Source organism: Triturus cristatus, chromosome 2_2, assembly GCF_964204655.1.
Source record: "Triturus cristatus chromosome 2_2, aTriCri1.1, whole genome shotgun sequence".
NCBI lineage: Eukaryota > Metazoa > Chordata > Amphibia > Caudata > Salamandridae > Triturus > Triturus cristatus.
The window spans coordinates 432,976,317-432,992,715 of record NC_140582.1 but is presented as its reverse complement, the minus strand read 5'-3'; the positions used below and the strand labels follow the sequence as shown (position 1 = coordinate 432,992,715).

Here is a 16,399-nt window from a genome sequence, read left to right as displayed (position 1 = left end):
AGACGGGGGTATGTCATGTCTCCCAATTTATTTGCGTTCTGTACCAAGCCACTACCTATTGATATTCAGAATAACTCCTTAATGCCTCCCACTATCAGTTCAATGTCTAAAATCAAGCTACATGTCGACGCTATGACTGATAAAGAGCAAATTCAATGCTCATCGGATCAGGTGGCAAAGTTTCCAGCACCGGGGGATTTAAGTCTAACCATCAGAAAACTGAATTGCTCCTCTTTAATAGTTCAAATGAAGCTCTTGTATTAGTAATGGTTACTCTCAAAGGGGTACATTATCAAGAACGCCGTTAAACTTATCGCCGGTTTAGCGGCAAAAACTGGCGCTAAAGCGGTGATAATGGGCTTGATAATATGCCCTGGAGAATTCCAATAGAAGCCCATGTTCACACCAGAACATGGACTTCTATTGGAATTCTCAAGGGCATATTATCAAGCCCATTATCACTGCTAAACCGGCGATAATTTTTAACGCCATTCTTGATAATATGCTCCAAAATTCCTAAAGATGTCTAGGCAGCTTCATTAACGAAAACTACAGAAACCTAGACCAGGTTGAATTGCTCTTCCAAAGAGAGAACTCCCTCCCAATTTCGATATTAGGGTTTGTAGCCTTGATCAAGATGTCATCATTACCTTTATTTATTTTTCTTTTCTCAAGTCCACCATGTAGTGTCTATTTAATTTTTTTTTATTTGATATCCATTGGTTATCTGGCTCAATAAACATCTCAGACACTCTTTGTAATATTAATCTCCCCCAAATAGAAAGAAGACTGACTCTTACCAATTTGTTGTTGTTAGTGTCGCAGATTTGTTTCAGCTATGAAATACCTTGATATAAATAATAGTAGTTGAAGCACTTTTTCAGAAATGAAGATCCATGTGTTCTAAGGTCCCTAGAATATCCCAAATACTTACATTCAGATACTTCGATTATTTTTCAAAGGAAAGCAGCAGTTCTTTCGTCTCAGTAACAGTCCCCTGACTTTTAGCTAGACCAGTGGATTGTGCCACAGAGATGCCTTTCTTAAATACATTTTCGGTTAATTGATGGCAAAATGCTGGCATCACCTTGGGGTTGATTGAACGTGCAAGGATCTGGAACCAACAGGTTTGTTTTGGCTCTTGTATACTCAAATATGTGAGTGGAGTCAGCGAAGTTCATTAATTTACTCTTCAAACGAGAAGCTAAACTTTTTTCCAGATGCCCATCAGAAATTCACTCAGAAATTGTCTAAAAACATGATAATTATAAATTTATAATCAGTGCACAAATTTGGAAAAATCCAAATATTTTCAACTGTTAGAGGGACAAACTTCAACCAAATGAACTTATTTAGTAAATGGATGCACAAGGTGGGTACCAACATCAAGCTACCTTGTCCCAGGTGCCAGGATGACTCATTAGGAGATGACCTGGATATGCCCTGAACTCAGTGAATTTTGGGTCAAAAAATAATCATCCATGTTAGTCAACTGGTTCAGAAAGATATACCTTTAGATCCAATAATTGCTTTGTTGAGCTCCTGACATCATACAAATACCTTGTCCAAAGCCAAAGTTGAACTCACATTTATAGCAACTTGATAAGTTGATTTTTAGCTCCACAGAGTGGTAGGTGAAGAAGTAAATGGGGGTTCTACTTGTGAAATTCAAAATGGTGTTTCTAGGAATGTTACCAATTATCAAAATTGGTGGATCATGTATGGTGCTTGAATTATATTCTTTAATGAGTTGTATCTGTGTAATTTTTTATTTACCATATTTTTTAAAGTGGATTTTGCCTATTTTTACATCATATGCATCTATTTAACACGCATAATTTCTGTGATTTGCAAAAGAAGTTGCTGCATGATTCACATGAGAATTGCTTTGATGGATCTGCTTGTGCTTTGGATCTTGCAGCCGGTTCAGATCCCTTGCCAGCTTTGACTATGTTATGTTTGAAATCTGTAGAGCGTGCAGGTACTCCCAAGAGTGTCCAGGCACTGGTTTCAAGGATAGCAGCAACTCATGGCCAACATATTACTCTTGTTGGAAGAGCCATGTTATTAACTTTTTCTTTAAAATTGCTAGTTTGGGTCTGGTGCATAACTCTAAAGGAAGCTTATTAGGCTCTCCCTTTGCATTCTCAGACTCTTCCTTCTTTACATCACATATGACATCAGCACTGACCAACCTTGCATGGGGAAACAGGGCATGGGGAAACAGGATCACAGTAAACCCAAAAGTCACAGACTGCGCCCAGTCCACACACTGCAGACACTAAAAGAACATGCTCCGTTGAGTTTGTGGACATGTGACTTTGGAGATCACGGGCAAAAAAATAGGATGGCCGTGCATGGCTGAAAGCCTTGTGCAATACGTTATGGAAACGTGGACTCGGCAGAGGCTCCGGGTAAAGGTCAGGTCATTTGCTTCATCCTCTCCAAGCATAGCCAAAGACAGTGTGCAATAGATTTTGTCCATGTGGGGTCTTGGTGCAGGCCAATCAGTGTGTTTGGATCTTTTAGTATTGAGTCACACAATTCACAGAATCACTGTGTGTGCCATTACAGTTTCCTTACTGCCTGTGAATTAGGAAAGATTACTTCTCAATAAATCTTAATAGGGGGGGCTGTGGTGAGGAAGGCAGATGAGATGATAATGGCCTGATTAGTTGCCTGTCTATTTTATTCCTCTGACTCCAAGGCTTCCTTGTTGCCATCCTTAAATCTGTAATGTCCAACAAAACAGCCATCACCCATGGAATATCTATGATTAGTATAAGCAATGAGAGGTCTATGGATGGAGGCTTTTCATGGGAAGAAAAGAAAATAACTATATATAATAGAAGTAAAAACAGGATGTTAAAAAAGACATTTTCTGCAGGGAGTACCAATGATGCACCCGAGGAATGGTTTTTATCTTATAATTATTGGCAATTTTTCTGAGACAAAACATGATGCTAAAAATAAAAATGGGTGCATGCACGTGCCTATGCTAAAGTATTGTGGGTATAACTAATGATGAAAAGTATGAATAATAATCCCCGTCTATCTCAGGAAGCGCTTTCAGTTTTACATCCCTAACAGACACTGCATTCCTCCAACATGCTTATGGCCTCCATCCCCAGATTTCGTCTGAAAAGAAAGGGTGGCAGCTCCCTGGCCTATCTGGCAGTAGTGTCTTTGAATTTTCTCCCTTTTGACCTGCGCAGCCTACAGAACCCTACCCTATTTAGGAAGAAACTTAAAACTTTCCTTTTTAATTGAGCTGGCTCTCTGTTCACTTTGGCTCTCTTCCCTCTTCTGCTGACTCATGGGCTCGCGCCGAGACTCTCACTTGAGTAGCTGTGCGCGTTTTAAAACTCGGATAACATAACACAAATGTTTCCTGTGCCCTTACAATCCAAGGGCCACAAGGCTCTATGTGTCTACTAATATATAAGTCTCCCATCATGTTATCAATTCACCAGTATTTTCAGGCAGCAATGCAAATGTGTAGCATCACGGACTTGCCAGATTTCTGGACTACTTTGGTTCTTTATTAGATAATTCTCAAAGAAGTGACTACTTATACGTATGGCACAGTAAACACAACACATTGGTATTTAATATTCCTATGCCCTATGTATTTTTGGCATTCAATAGGTTCTCAGAAGGTGCATAGGGAGGGGAAGAACAATTGACATCTTTTAACAGCTGGTAACATTGGGCAATAATACCATTAGCACCTGGCTCCCTCTTCTCAGCTAGTACAAATATACAAGCAGGCCACTCACTTCATACTTCCACTGATCTTTGAATGCGGGCAAACAACAGCATATTGCAGAATATGTTCATCTGGACATTCAGTTTATGGAAATAATTTGATTAGAATTAGGGCCTGATTATGATGGGGTTGGACGAGCGTCCGACTGCCATTGCCGGGGACCGGTGACCATCTGACAATGAACCGTGCAGTTGGTCGGAAAGTGCCTTTCTCAGCTGCGGCTAGCGCTGCGGCCCAGGAAAACGGCTGCAGCACAAGCCACAGTAGTAAAAGGCACTTAAAGCACATCCATGCACCGTGTGGCAGGCACCATGTGGTGCCCGGCACATGGTGCATGGATTTGTGGGGGGACACTGCATGTGCCCCCAAGGCCACTTAGAAATGTCTCATGGGAGCCCTGCTTGGGGCCCACAAAGTCCCTTTCCGTGGCGGTGGCACGGCCATGAAAAGGCAGTCAAAAAGGGATATCCTAATCCCTTACGGTGGTGCCTGCGCAGGCACCGCCCCCATGGTAGAGATAGGAGCCCGACTGCCACCCCAACGGGATCCTTTATCCTGTTGAAGGTGGTGGTCTGTCCCCCAAAGCTCTTTGGTCTGACAGTCCGCATCCTAATGCTGTGGTTGGACCGATGGCCTGGATGTTGGTGGGACCGTCCTACTGACATCCAAATGAAACCTTTAGTCTTTGTACACAAAACATATAGTACTCTGGTGGCAATAAATAATGACAATTGCATTAAAAATTATTTCATTCACAATTATAATACTGTGTAAGATGAAGTTGTAGTAAGGGATTCAGCTCACTAGCTTTGTCATTTCTAGGTATATGTATCAGGAAGAGAAGTCACCTTTTGTTAATTCCATTAAGAGAAGTTGTAGGTAGGGATGTAGCTATCATGCAGGGATATCAGCATCCAGGGCTCTTAGAGGCCCATAGAACCTCAGTTATGATTGTTATTGTTGTCTTACAAGAGTGATGTGAGTTGGGGATTTTTCTTGCAAACATTCTGGCCCTTTACGCCTTTGCTTCACCACTCTCTATTGACGTCAATATTGAAACCAGTTAAACCATTACTGAGTAGTATTTAGGGATACATACAATAAAAACCTAATAACACAGTGCTGAATGAGAGAAGAAAGAAACAAAAAGAATATGATGAGAGCACAACTTCTAGCAGACAGAGGAGTGAGGTACCACACTTCAAGGTTGATTTATCTACAGTTAGCATCACTGCAACCATTCCAATACCCATGGTGATAGAGACATGCCGTGCTTTAGCTGATGTAGTAACTGTATCCATTAATTCCCACTTAGGAGGATTCTACTATTCCATCATATCAGAATATAATGGATTATTGTGTCTTTTGTAGCCTGGACAAAAAGGGCCTGATTATGATGTCAGGCGGGGCGGACTCACGCCATTACAATGCGACCGCACTTGGTGCGGCCGCATACTCCCATTTCTCTATGGGAGCTTGTGCTGCGGCTGTGGACCGGCTGTAGCATAAGCTCCCATGGAGAAATCCCTGCACCACGTCGCAGGCACCTCACGGTATCAGCACATGGTGCAGGGAATTATAGGGGGGCACCATAGGTTCCATAAGTGCCCCCCAGGCCCCAACCGGAGCACTGCAGGGACATGGGGGCCCTGCTAAGGACCCCAAAGTCGCTTTCTGGCAGGCTTTTCATGTAGGAATGCCCGACATGAAAAGCCAGTCAGAAACTGACATCATAATCCCACATAGGGGATTATGAGTGGCCTCCCACTGGCCGACGGGCTCCTCGAGCCCGTCGGAAGCCAGTCGGTCCTGCCGGTTTCAAATCTGACTTTATCATAATAAAGCTGTCGGATTTGAAACCTACGATTGGAGGCTTTCCGACTCACATCATAATAGGCCCCTTAAAGTGTGATCCTATTAAACTCCTATAAACCATATGACACACTTCACAGTTGCAAGCATGGACCGTGCCAGGATACTGACCATTAATGATCGTTCCTCAATTTGTGAGGATTCTTTTTCCAATCTGAATGTGTCTCTCAGAACAGTCAAGCCTATGTTGAGTCCATTAATATTCATTAATGCCTGACTTTTTTTTACTTCCATGCTAGACAGATATTGCTTTAGTTTCCGAGGCCCTATCTCAGTGGTGGAGAGTTTCAAATGCAATCCAACCCAACTTGTTTCTCCTTTATGTTTTCAGAGAGGAAACGTCTGGGAATCGGTCAGTCCTCGGAAATGAACACCCTTTTCCGGTTCTGGTCTTTCTTTCTCAGGGATCATTTCAACAGAAAAATGTATGAGGAATTTAAACAGCTAGCCGTTGAAGACGCAAAAGAGAACTGCAGGTGAGGGTCATCATTAAGCTATATGCCCATTGATTTTATTATGGAACCCATCTTCTTTTAAATGTTCTTTGTATGTGCTGTGTATGCAAGGAAGAATTATGTATATGTACATGTATGCCACTGCAAAGGACCTCATGGGAAAGGAAGACTCAACTCACACATCATGGGTGCAGGTGGCTCCATTAAGCCCCCTGATCTGCTCAAGACCTTTTTGTTTTATTAAGTTGGAAGCCAGTTAAAATGCAATATCAGGACCCCTGCCACAACCTGCAGTAGGACCCATCCTATGTCTGACCTCTCTGTTTCCCCCCATCGTGGTCACTGAGATGGAATACTGGAAACATCCTGATTAAATTAGGTGCATTTGATGTTCAGGCCCAAACACAACCAGACCATTCCATATAACATTACACTAAACGTTCAGCATAGTATTATAAGTGAACCATGATTGTTTGCTGTGTGAGTTATTGCCCCTTATAGATTGAAATTAGTGGTGATTGCTGAAGCATAGCTCTGCTCCAAGCTGAGTGAGGAGCATATAGGCACATCTTGATGATAACAGTGACAAAGAAATGGTAAGTTGTTTGTTTTTGTTCTTGAACATGGTGCTGATTATTGCCCTAGACCTTTGGGTTTAAAATCCAGAAATAAATGAGAAGGTATATGTGTTGTCCTCTCATCACTTTTTAATCTTGAAGTAGGAGCATATTACTAAAATAATGTTCAGTAGCATTATTCTGTCATTGACCCCTTTTAAATTTAGTGAGGGTGTGGTAGTAGGTGTCCCACCAGTGTGAGGGGTTTTGGTCTGATTGATTAGGCCCATTTTATACCATCCAAACAATGTTGAAGATCACTCAAAAAGTGCTGGCCCACTGGGGACATAACAGTAGGAGCAATATTTGACAAGAAATAATCCTAATATAATTCGAGGTAGTTGGCATTACTGTTGAAGTGAACAGATGAGTCATTAAAATTGGATTCCGATTATTGGAATACATAATTATGAAGATAATGATGTAGTCCAGTCTGACAGAGGACCATCTCCCAGGTGAATGTAGACAAACACATGGGCCTTCATTATGAGTGCCTGGTATTAATTCCCGTTATTTTCTTGCCTTGGATTACCAAACCAATCCTGGTCATTTCAGAGGCCGAGAGGTGGCAGAAATTCTGAGTCTTTTCGGGAATAACATGTATAAATCAGACATGCTTGGTTGATTACCACATGTTTATCCTTGCATTTAATTTAGAGACTTCTCTAATTGCAAAGGGTGAAATCTCCAGGTGAAACACCACAGAGATGTGGTGTTGCTTCTATGACATAATATTGATATAAATATTATCAACATACATAAATATTGTCAGACAAAATTTAGGAATGCAAATATCACCATGTTATACATAAACCACTAAAACACAAATATTGACTACCAAAAATCACCATAAAAAATCTCTCAAATATCTAAGAATCGAAAAGGAAACTATAGAACTATGAACTATCAAGATTACAATAAAACATAAGAAACATAACCAAAAGTATGAAAGCACAAATATCGTTAACTAAAATATTGCTAACAATCATTTTAAAATTTTGAGTTATATTTATTCAGTTAAATAAGTGTAAACATATATAACTAAATGAAAGATACATGAATAATAGAAAAAAGTTAGTGTTTACAGTATAAAGTGAAAAACAAATTCAAACTGATAAACCAAGAACCAATATAATTAAACTTAAAAACAGTTTACAAATAGAAACATTTTTCCAATTAAAAGTAGTATAGAAAGGAAATAAACTGACCAATTAACTTCTGCAGAGGAAGCCACCCCTGCTGGGAAGCGCCACTCTGCCCAACTGAAGCTAAAACCTGAAAGGCTGTAACACTCTCCGAAATAAAGCCCATCCATTTTTAAAGTAAGTACCGAATTGGAACCTAATCTAAATTTAACTGCAAAATATTTAAATAATTAAATACGCACACAAATATATAGCAACTATATACATCTTATATCTCCAAAATGCAGGCACAAAGGCCATCTATAAAATAATACCAAACAATGCATATAGAAATGCAAGTCAACCACAGGCAGCTTCATCTAGTCATAAATAGCAATATTTATCAACCCCCATTCACAATGTACTATAATAAGACAACAGATCAAACATTGGGGGTAGATTGCCACTTAAAGAGTGCCTTTTTCGCCTCCTGCTCATTAACAAAAAAATGTGTGTGACCATCCTTAATAACTTTTAAACAAGCAGGCTCCTATAAAAAAAACCTGTGAACAGACAGCCATGAAAGAATCCATAAGTTGGCGAAGCTGCCAGCGCTTGTCCATAGTCGACATTGTCAATTTTTGTGAGGTTTGATTTGTCTAAGTGTCTACTTTAACAGGAGCAGTTGGCCGGGCCTTAAAAAAAATTGCCTGTTGAAGTAAAAAATTGCACAAAGAAACAAGAATAGGCCTAGCAAAATTTGTTTTGGATTTGGGTACTTTGTGGAAGGAATAGCGGTAGACGATGCACCCTCTGGACTTGTGTGTCCATGTCCCAGTCATCTAAATCAGGGAATGCCTTTTGGAACATATCAACGATGAATGCACGAGGGTCGGAGCCTTCCCTGCCTTCTGGGATACCAAAGATCCTCAGGTTATGGCGTCGCTGCCGGTTTTCAAGTTCTTCAATTTTAAACTGCATCAAAGCCATCTGTGACTCATGTGATGTAACCAGTTTCACCGTTTGAGTATTGACCTCCTCCACGGCTGCCACCCGATGTTGGAGATCAGAGACCTCAGAGGCTAGATGAGAAACCTTGGCAGTAACTTCAGACAGGGATTGTTTAATTTCCGTGCTATCGTCCCTTGCCTGTTGGTAATAAACTTGTGCTTCTGCTCTTTGAATATTAAGTGTCTGCATAATTCTAAAAAGTGATGGCTCTTCACCCCTACCGACCCCTTCCTCCTGCGAGTTCAATTCAACATTGCACACAGCTCCAAATTCTTCCGTAGACACTATTCCGATAGGAGATTATAAGGGTTTCGACATTGTAGGTTGATTGCTAGTTATAACAACTGCTGACCCCTTAGTGTGAGTATATTCCGCACCAAGTGACTTCTGGGGCCCGATCTGTGTGCTACACGAGATCAGCATGCTAGCCGTAGACATGTTGGGAATTCCAGTAGCCTGCAGGACCTCGGGAGTGTTAGCCGGTGAAATGGCAGCAATACCTCACTGACCATTTGGGAGAGAAATAGCTGAAGCAGTCCCATGTGTTCCTGGGTTAGATAACCTGGAGACAATTGATCTTACTTCGCCCTTTGATGAAACCCATTTCCCTACTGGGCTCACTCCCGGGCCCACTTTTGTAGTACTTGCTGCCCCCTTAAGTCGTCCCAGTGCCTCTGAGATCTGAGCCCTTGCACCAGCCCCGCCCCCGCGACCTCTGCCACCTTTCCCAGTCCAAACCTGTTTGTGGCCTTTTACCTTCTGGGCTCTCCCCCCCTCCGGGGTATTGTTCCTGGAACTACAGCCTCGCTACTATTACTGATGCTACTATTCAAAATATCCTGACCCAAAGTAAAGTTATTGAGAGAAAGATCCAGACCACATTGGTCAACCCCTTCCTGCTGCCATTATCTTCACAAGTCGGGCTGCTGCCATTCTCGTCCACTCTACCCAAACCAGTACCCTGTTAGATACTGTTTAGCTGAGCCAGAGAATCTTCATTATTCGGCCCCTTACAGTGAGAAGTATGGTCTACATTAGCAAGTGTAGTTACAGCGGCATCGGCGCCAGCACTAAGAAGAGAGGCTGAGGTATCCGCGTCTAATGATTCTTCAGGAGCAGGATCCGCCATACTCTCAACAGCAGAAGCAAGAGCACCCGATATTATGCCACTGACAGAGCTCCCTTCAATAGAGGCACTCGATGATCTTATGGAGTCTTCCAAGCCCTCATGAACTGCCGCATTCAATACTTTCGCCATTTGAGCGCTGGGTATTGCTGTCTCTGAGCCGCAGGAGCGGAGCAGCGCTGTAACTTCCCCAGAGCGCAAAAGTTTTAAAATAGGCTTTCCCACCTGGGGGTCTGTTAGGGAATCACCTCCGAGGTTACTGGATACATTGTCGCTTAGCGGGGTTCTCCTGAAAACTGTACCGCCGCTAGCAGCCACAGCGGATTCCGCTACTATTGGACAATCCACTGCATCCGCGGCATCCGCGGAATCCCCGGGTTCTGCCTGTACCTCCGCCCGCCCCCGGCGGGTCATCCGTGGAGGAGCCATTGTTTTCACCTGGAAGCGCACCGCTTGAGGTCCTGCTCTCTCACCCACCCGGTTGCAACCGAGCTTCTCCTGGCCACCACCGCCGTTACAGGACTCGCCAGAGGAATGTTGAGTCAGGAATAGAAGCCGCGACAGCGCTAACGAAGTCGCTCTGTATGTCAACTACCTCGCTATGCGGCTGCCATACACCACGCAGCTGAGTTCTGTTATCCGGCACATTCAAAGCAGAGGGGGCGGACACAGCCACGGCAGTAAGTGCCTTTCCTATTCCTGTACTTTTTCCAGATATCCTTCCCTCAAATGACACTTTTACGAAGCCCAACCGATCAGAGATTTCATTAAATCTTCTTCGCTGCTTTCCCTTCCATTGATGCCGAAGCCGTCGGGGGGGGGGGCGTAGCAGCAGGCCGGCGAGAGCTTCAGGGGGAGAGCGGAGGAGACGTCTTCAGGAGCGGAGTCAATCCACCATCTTCCTTTTTCCTCGTTTCAGCACTCTGAAGCTGCCTGTGGTTGTACTATATAGACACATGGGCCTTCAATGTTGTTTTCAGTATGTGGCATCTTTCCCTTTGTTAAAGCATTGTGTATTATTCAGTTTTTTGGCTGGTATTGATAGGGTGTGGTGTGGTGGGCACGGCGGTGGTATTGGGGGGGCGTCTTCATATGTTGTCGTATCAGGACAGCCAAGAAGGGGGGTGATTCCTTTTTCTAGATACGGGGTGGGGGATCTGGAAGTGGAAGGGATGGGAGAAGGTGGGGAGGGTCGCAGGGGAAGGGGGGGTTAAATGGTCACGTCGCAATTAAAATAGCACAGAAAGGGTATAAACAGAATTTTGAGTATAGGTTAAAGGGAAAAACATTTTTCTTTATGGATAGAGAACGATTCGTTATTACAAATTTACTTAATGCAGAGTGTTAAATTTATGAGTTGGAATGTTTGCGGGCTGAACCTGGCTAGTAAAAGGCGATTGGTAGCTGAAGAGCTGAAGGTGTTTAAGCCCGATATAGTTGGACTTGCTGAAACCCATTTGGCTTCTAAAGATAGAAAGTATTTCAAACAGCTTGGCTATGAACTGATCGTGTGTACATCACAGTCGGCATCTATCCGGGGTTTGTATTATTGAAGGTTAAACATTCCGAAACAGTGGTTCTACGTACACAGGCGGACTCCAAGGGAAGATGGGCAATTGCTCAGCTCTTGTTTTTTGGTCATAAGGTGACAGTATGTATGATCTATGGCCCTAATGTTGACTGCCCTGATGTTATCTCCTACCTAAGCTCTGAACTGTTGGACTGGGCCGGGGATCTCATAGTAATGGGAGACTTTAATTGCATTTTAGATAAAAAAATTGACACTACAAATACAAGAGGTAGAATGGCTCAGGTGAGGGCAGCTATACAAGATTTGCTTTATATACATCACCTGGAGGACGCTTGGAGAATACTCTTTCCCACAACGCCGGGGTATACCTTTTTTGCTCATCCTCACAAACAGTATTCCAGAATCGATATGATTTTTACTAACTATGCTCTGCTAGATAACTCCTCTATGGTGGTAAATCCCAAGGTTACATCGGACCATAATCCTATCATGCTTACTGTCCACTTTGGTTCTGACAGGGTAGTACAAGCCAGGGAATTTTCGTTTCCTACGCACCTTCTCAGTGACTTAGATTATGTAACTTACATGCAAGAGGTTTTGAAGGAAATATAACAAATGATCTTCACACTACATCCCTTGCTATAGTCTGGGATTGCTTAAAGGCATATGTGAGAGGAGCTACACTTCAGTATATCGTCAAGCAGAATCGGTTTAATTTTAGTCAGCTTGAAAATGAACAAAGGTTTTATATAAGGGTGGGCGTAGTTCGCGAAGTAGCACTTCGCGAAGCTACGCAAAGTGAAGTTCGCACTACGCGAGCTACGCGTAGCACTTCGCGAACTGCGAAGTAACATGTTCGCACTGTGCAAGATGTTGTTTTCAATGATTGCACAGTGCGGACAAGCAACCGGCACTGTGCAATCATTGAAAATGGCATCTTGCACAGTGCGAGCTGTAGTTTTCTGCTGCTCGAGTAGATTTTTACTCGAGCTGCAGCTTTCTCAACGCGAACTGGTAGTTTCTCATCGCGAGCGGTCGCGAGCATACGCGACCCCTCGCAATGAGAAACCTGACCTTCTCGCGTTGGGAATCTCGCCGGGAGGTTTATTTTCCATGCTCGCGATCGCGAACAAGGAAAAAGTCTCGCCAGGATGTCATTTTGCTTGCTCGCGGTCGCCAACTTGACGTTGAGGACCGCGAGCAAGCAAAAAATGACCGCAGCACTACGCAACACTACGCTACGCGTGTTCGCACTGTGCTACGTGCAGTTCGCGTAGTGCGAAGTAGCGCGAACTTCGCAAACTACGCGAGCGTAGCGTAGTGCTTCGCCCAGGCCTAGTTTTATACTGATTTAGAACAGCAGCATGCCCGAGCAATTGCCTTGAAGGACACCGGTGAACAACGAATATATTTACAGATTATTGATATAAGAGCGAAGCTTGGTAGAAGGTTAAAGGACAAAGTTGCCAGCAACTTTCTTAAGTTTAGAACCAGGCAGTATGAGTATGGAGAGCGGGTGGGACGGGTTCTGGCTTACCAAATTTCCGACCAGAGGGCTAAGTCACATATTAAGAAAATTAACGGTGCAGATGGCGTAACCTTTACTAAACCCCAAGAAATAGTGGAGCAGTTTAGGATTCTCTATGCTAATCTGTATAATGAGTCAATCAGTTTTAATCAACAATCGGCTATAGATTATGTACAAGAAAGCGCATTACCTGTTTTGGATTCTTCTCAAACTTTGGGGTTGGAAGGAAATGCTGATCTAGTAGAACTTAACTCAGCAATTGGGGCATTACCTGCTGGCAAAGTGGTGGGCGAAGACACCATCCCGCTTGAATTCTATAAAACTTTCAGGGATGTACTGACTCCAGTATTTCTCGAGCTGGTTAATGAGATACTGCAAGGAGGGGACTCGCCCCCTTCGTGGAACAAAACTAATATCATTGTTTTTCCAAAAAAAGGTAAACCAGTGGAGGATATGAGCTCATACAGACCAATATCTTTAAATAATGCGGCCGCAAAAAAAAATTCAAAGCTTCTTGCCTCCCGCTTAGCCCCACTGATCCACTTATTGGTATCAGAAGAACAGCATGGTTTTGTTCCAGGTAGGGACACTGCTGCACATATAAATACTGCCATTGCAGCATTCGATATTGCTAATCACCTGGACCAGTGGATTGGGATGCTGATGCTGGACGCCGAGAAGGCCTTTGACCGAGTGGCCTGGGGATCGTTGTGGTGTACAATGATGTCTTTAGGTCTCGGTCGGAGGTTTGTCTCGGCGGTAAAGAAGCTTTATTGTAAACCAACCGCTGTAATTAAGCAGAATGGTCTTGTATCGTCTTCTTTTAGTATTCATCGGGGCACACGGCAGGGATGTCCGCTTTCCCCTTTCTTAATTGCTGTTTACATCGAGCCTTTTATCAGGCACTTGTCCACAATGTTTCTATTTCACCAGTGTCCTTCAATGGTATGATTTTAAAAGTCACTGCCTATGCAGATGACATTGCGGTATTTACCACAGGGCCAGTAGAAGCTATAGCGGTGATAACCCAAGAGGCACAACACTTTGGGTCTTTTTCTGGATACAAGCTTAATTTAAACAAGACACAGTCAGTCCTTAATTTTGTACCTGTATCAGCTCCACTCTCGCAAGGCATTACTACGTCCGCTACGTATTTAGGTGTGTGTCTCAGTTGTCCTACTGACGATCATATGGATTTGAACTACAAACCACTGCTGAAGAAAGTGGCTACTGATTTGCGTAGGTGGCATAAGCTACCATTGACTATTATTGGGAGGTGCAATACAGTAAAAATGAATATACTACCAAAATTTCTTTAATTGTTCTGCACTATTCCACTAAGAGTTCCGGTGTCTTTTTTAAGTGGCTTGACAATGTTATTGGAAGTTATATTTGGGGCTATCGTAGGGCAAGGAGAGCGCTCAGATATATTAAGCTATTTTATGAACAAGGTGGTTTTAAACTCCCAGACTTTAGAGCCTATTTTTGGGCTGCTTTTGTCAACCGTATTCAGAGCTTTTTTTAAGGGACCTGAAGTGGGCAAAACCTGGTTCGCGTATCAGCTGGCATACGGTTTGAATACAGGGTTTTTACTACATCACATGTCCGACCCGAACGACTACAAGAGAGTTCGATTCAAGATAATTCGACATATCTCCCGCATTTGGCTCGACATTCGCAAAGCATTTATATTGCCAGATTGGCGCAAATTTATTTTTCAATGGGACAATCCGAGGCTCCCTGGTATATTTTCTGATGCAGTGGGGAGAATGTGGCAACAGCATGGTATAACATTGTTAGGGCACCTCTATGACGAACACGGCTTTCGGTCATTTTCATCATTGAAAGAGGAATTTGGGGTAGCCCATAATTCATTTTTTAAATACTTGCAAGTTAGGAACTTTTTTATTCAAGGGGAAGGCCTGTTAGCTCTACCCTCTACAACTGAGGTAATCCGGGTAATTTTCAAAACTTCGGGGCGGGGTTTTATAGGGAAAGTTTACCAGAGCTTTCTAGTTGCATCGGAAGATGATGCTATACAGATCACAGCCAAACTGAACCGCATTTTTGAAATTGAGATTACTAATGATGAGGTTTTTTAATCATTGGCTATAATCAATTCTGCAGTTACCTCAATTAATTTAAAGTTGCAACAACATCGTATCATGTTTATGCTGTATTATACCCCAATGGTCATTTCTAAATGGGCTGTGTCTCGTGCTTCTTTGAAGTCACACTGCCCTAAGTGTAATGAATATGCCGCGGATCTCCGACACGTTTGTTACGTGCTCAAAGCTAACTGCATATTGGTATGAGGTTGCCCACGAGTTGAGTAAGTTAGTAGGCACGGATACTCCACTATCTGAGAAAGAAATTTTACTGGGGATAGTACCGGATCCTGGCAATTTATCGAAATCCCTAGTGTCAATTATTATTGTTTGTGCTCGTTCGAGTATTGTCAGGGCATGGATTGAAATACTTAGTCCTAAGATTACTGATTTTGGGCTGTTACCGAGGGGGTTTTTTTAAATAGAATTGACACTAGCTAAAGCAAGGGGCCTACGGTCGAGGGTCAAATTCGGGAGGGTTTGGTCCAGCCTTCAGTGGGACTAGTAGTATTTACTTATTTATTTTATTTACTCATTATATGTTATTTGTATTAAGTGTTTATATCTATCTGTAATTATTGTTTGTGGTGACGACATTTATATCTCTTGTCTGTGCTATGAATGTTCGTATGTTTATTTCAATTAACATGTGGCTAATAAAAGCAACAACAACAAAAAAAAAGAAATGCAAGTCAAGAAGATATTGAAAAACTAAATTAGAAGAAAGGCAAATAAATTGTAAACATAACAAAAAAAGAAACCTTAACCATTAAAACTATTAAATAACAAACCATTTTTACTTTAGTAAGAAAGATTAAAACTAGTAAAATGGAACAATATAAAATAGCCAACAATATCGACAATATTTCTCTTTCCCAACAGTAAACTAAAATAAAAAGAACAAAAAGAAAGGCGCTTCAAATAAAACAGAGCCAACCTATCTGAATATAAGAAGTAATGCCAAAAATATCGATACATAACATAAAACATATTGTAAAAATGTAACAATTTTTAAACAATATGTAACAGACATAACAATAAAAATTATTTTAATAATTGTTTAACCCAGAAGTATAATGCCAGAAACTGCAACATACATCAACTTAAAAAAGGGTAAACTACAATTAAGTTATAGGAGACTATATCTATAGAAAAAAATGCTCTTCTAGGGAAAGGACACACTGGAAATGCACTAAATATTATTCCAATACTTGCAAGGTCACAGTCACCACTAAAAAACATATTGCTGAATGTCTAA

General features: G+C 42.2%; 1 protein-coding gene across 1 annotated transcript in view; it reads left to right on the top strand.

Moving 5' to 3' along the window:
- LARP1B (La ribonucleoprotein 1B) overlaps positions 1-16,399 on the top strand; it is a 574,280-nt gene that overhangs the window by 433,142 nt on the left and 124,739 nt on the right. The window contains exon 16 of the mRNA XM_085643073.1: positions 5,973-6,117. Within this exon, the coding sequence (XP_085499199.1) occupies positions 5,973-6,117 (145 nt within the window). The remainder of the gene's footprint in view (positions 1-5,972; positions 6,118-16,399) is intronic.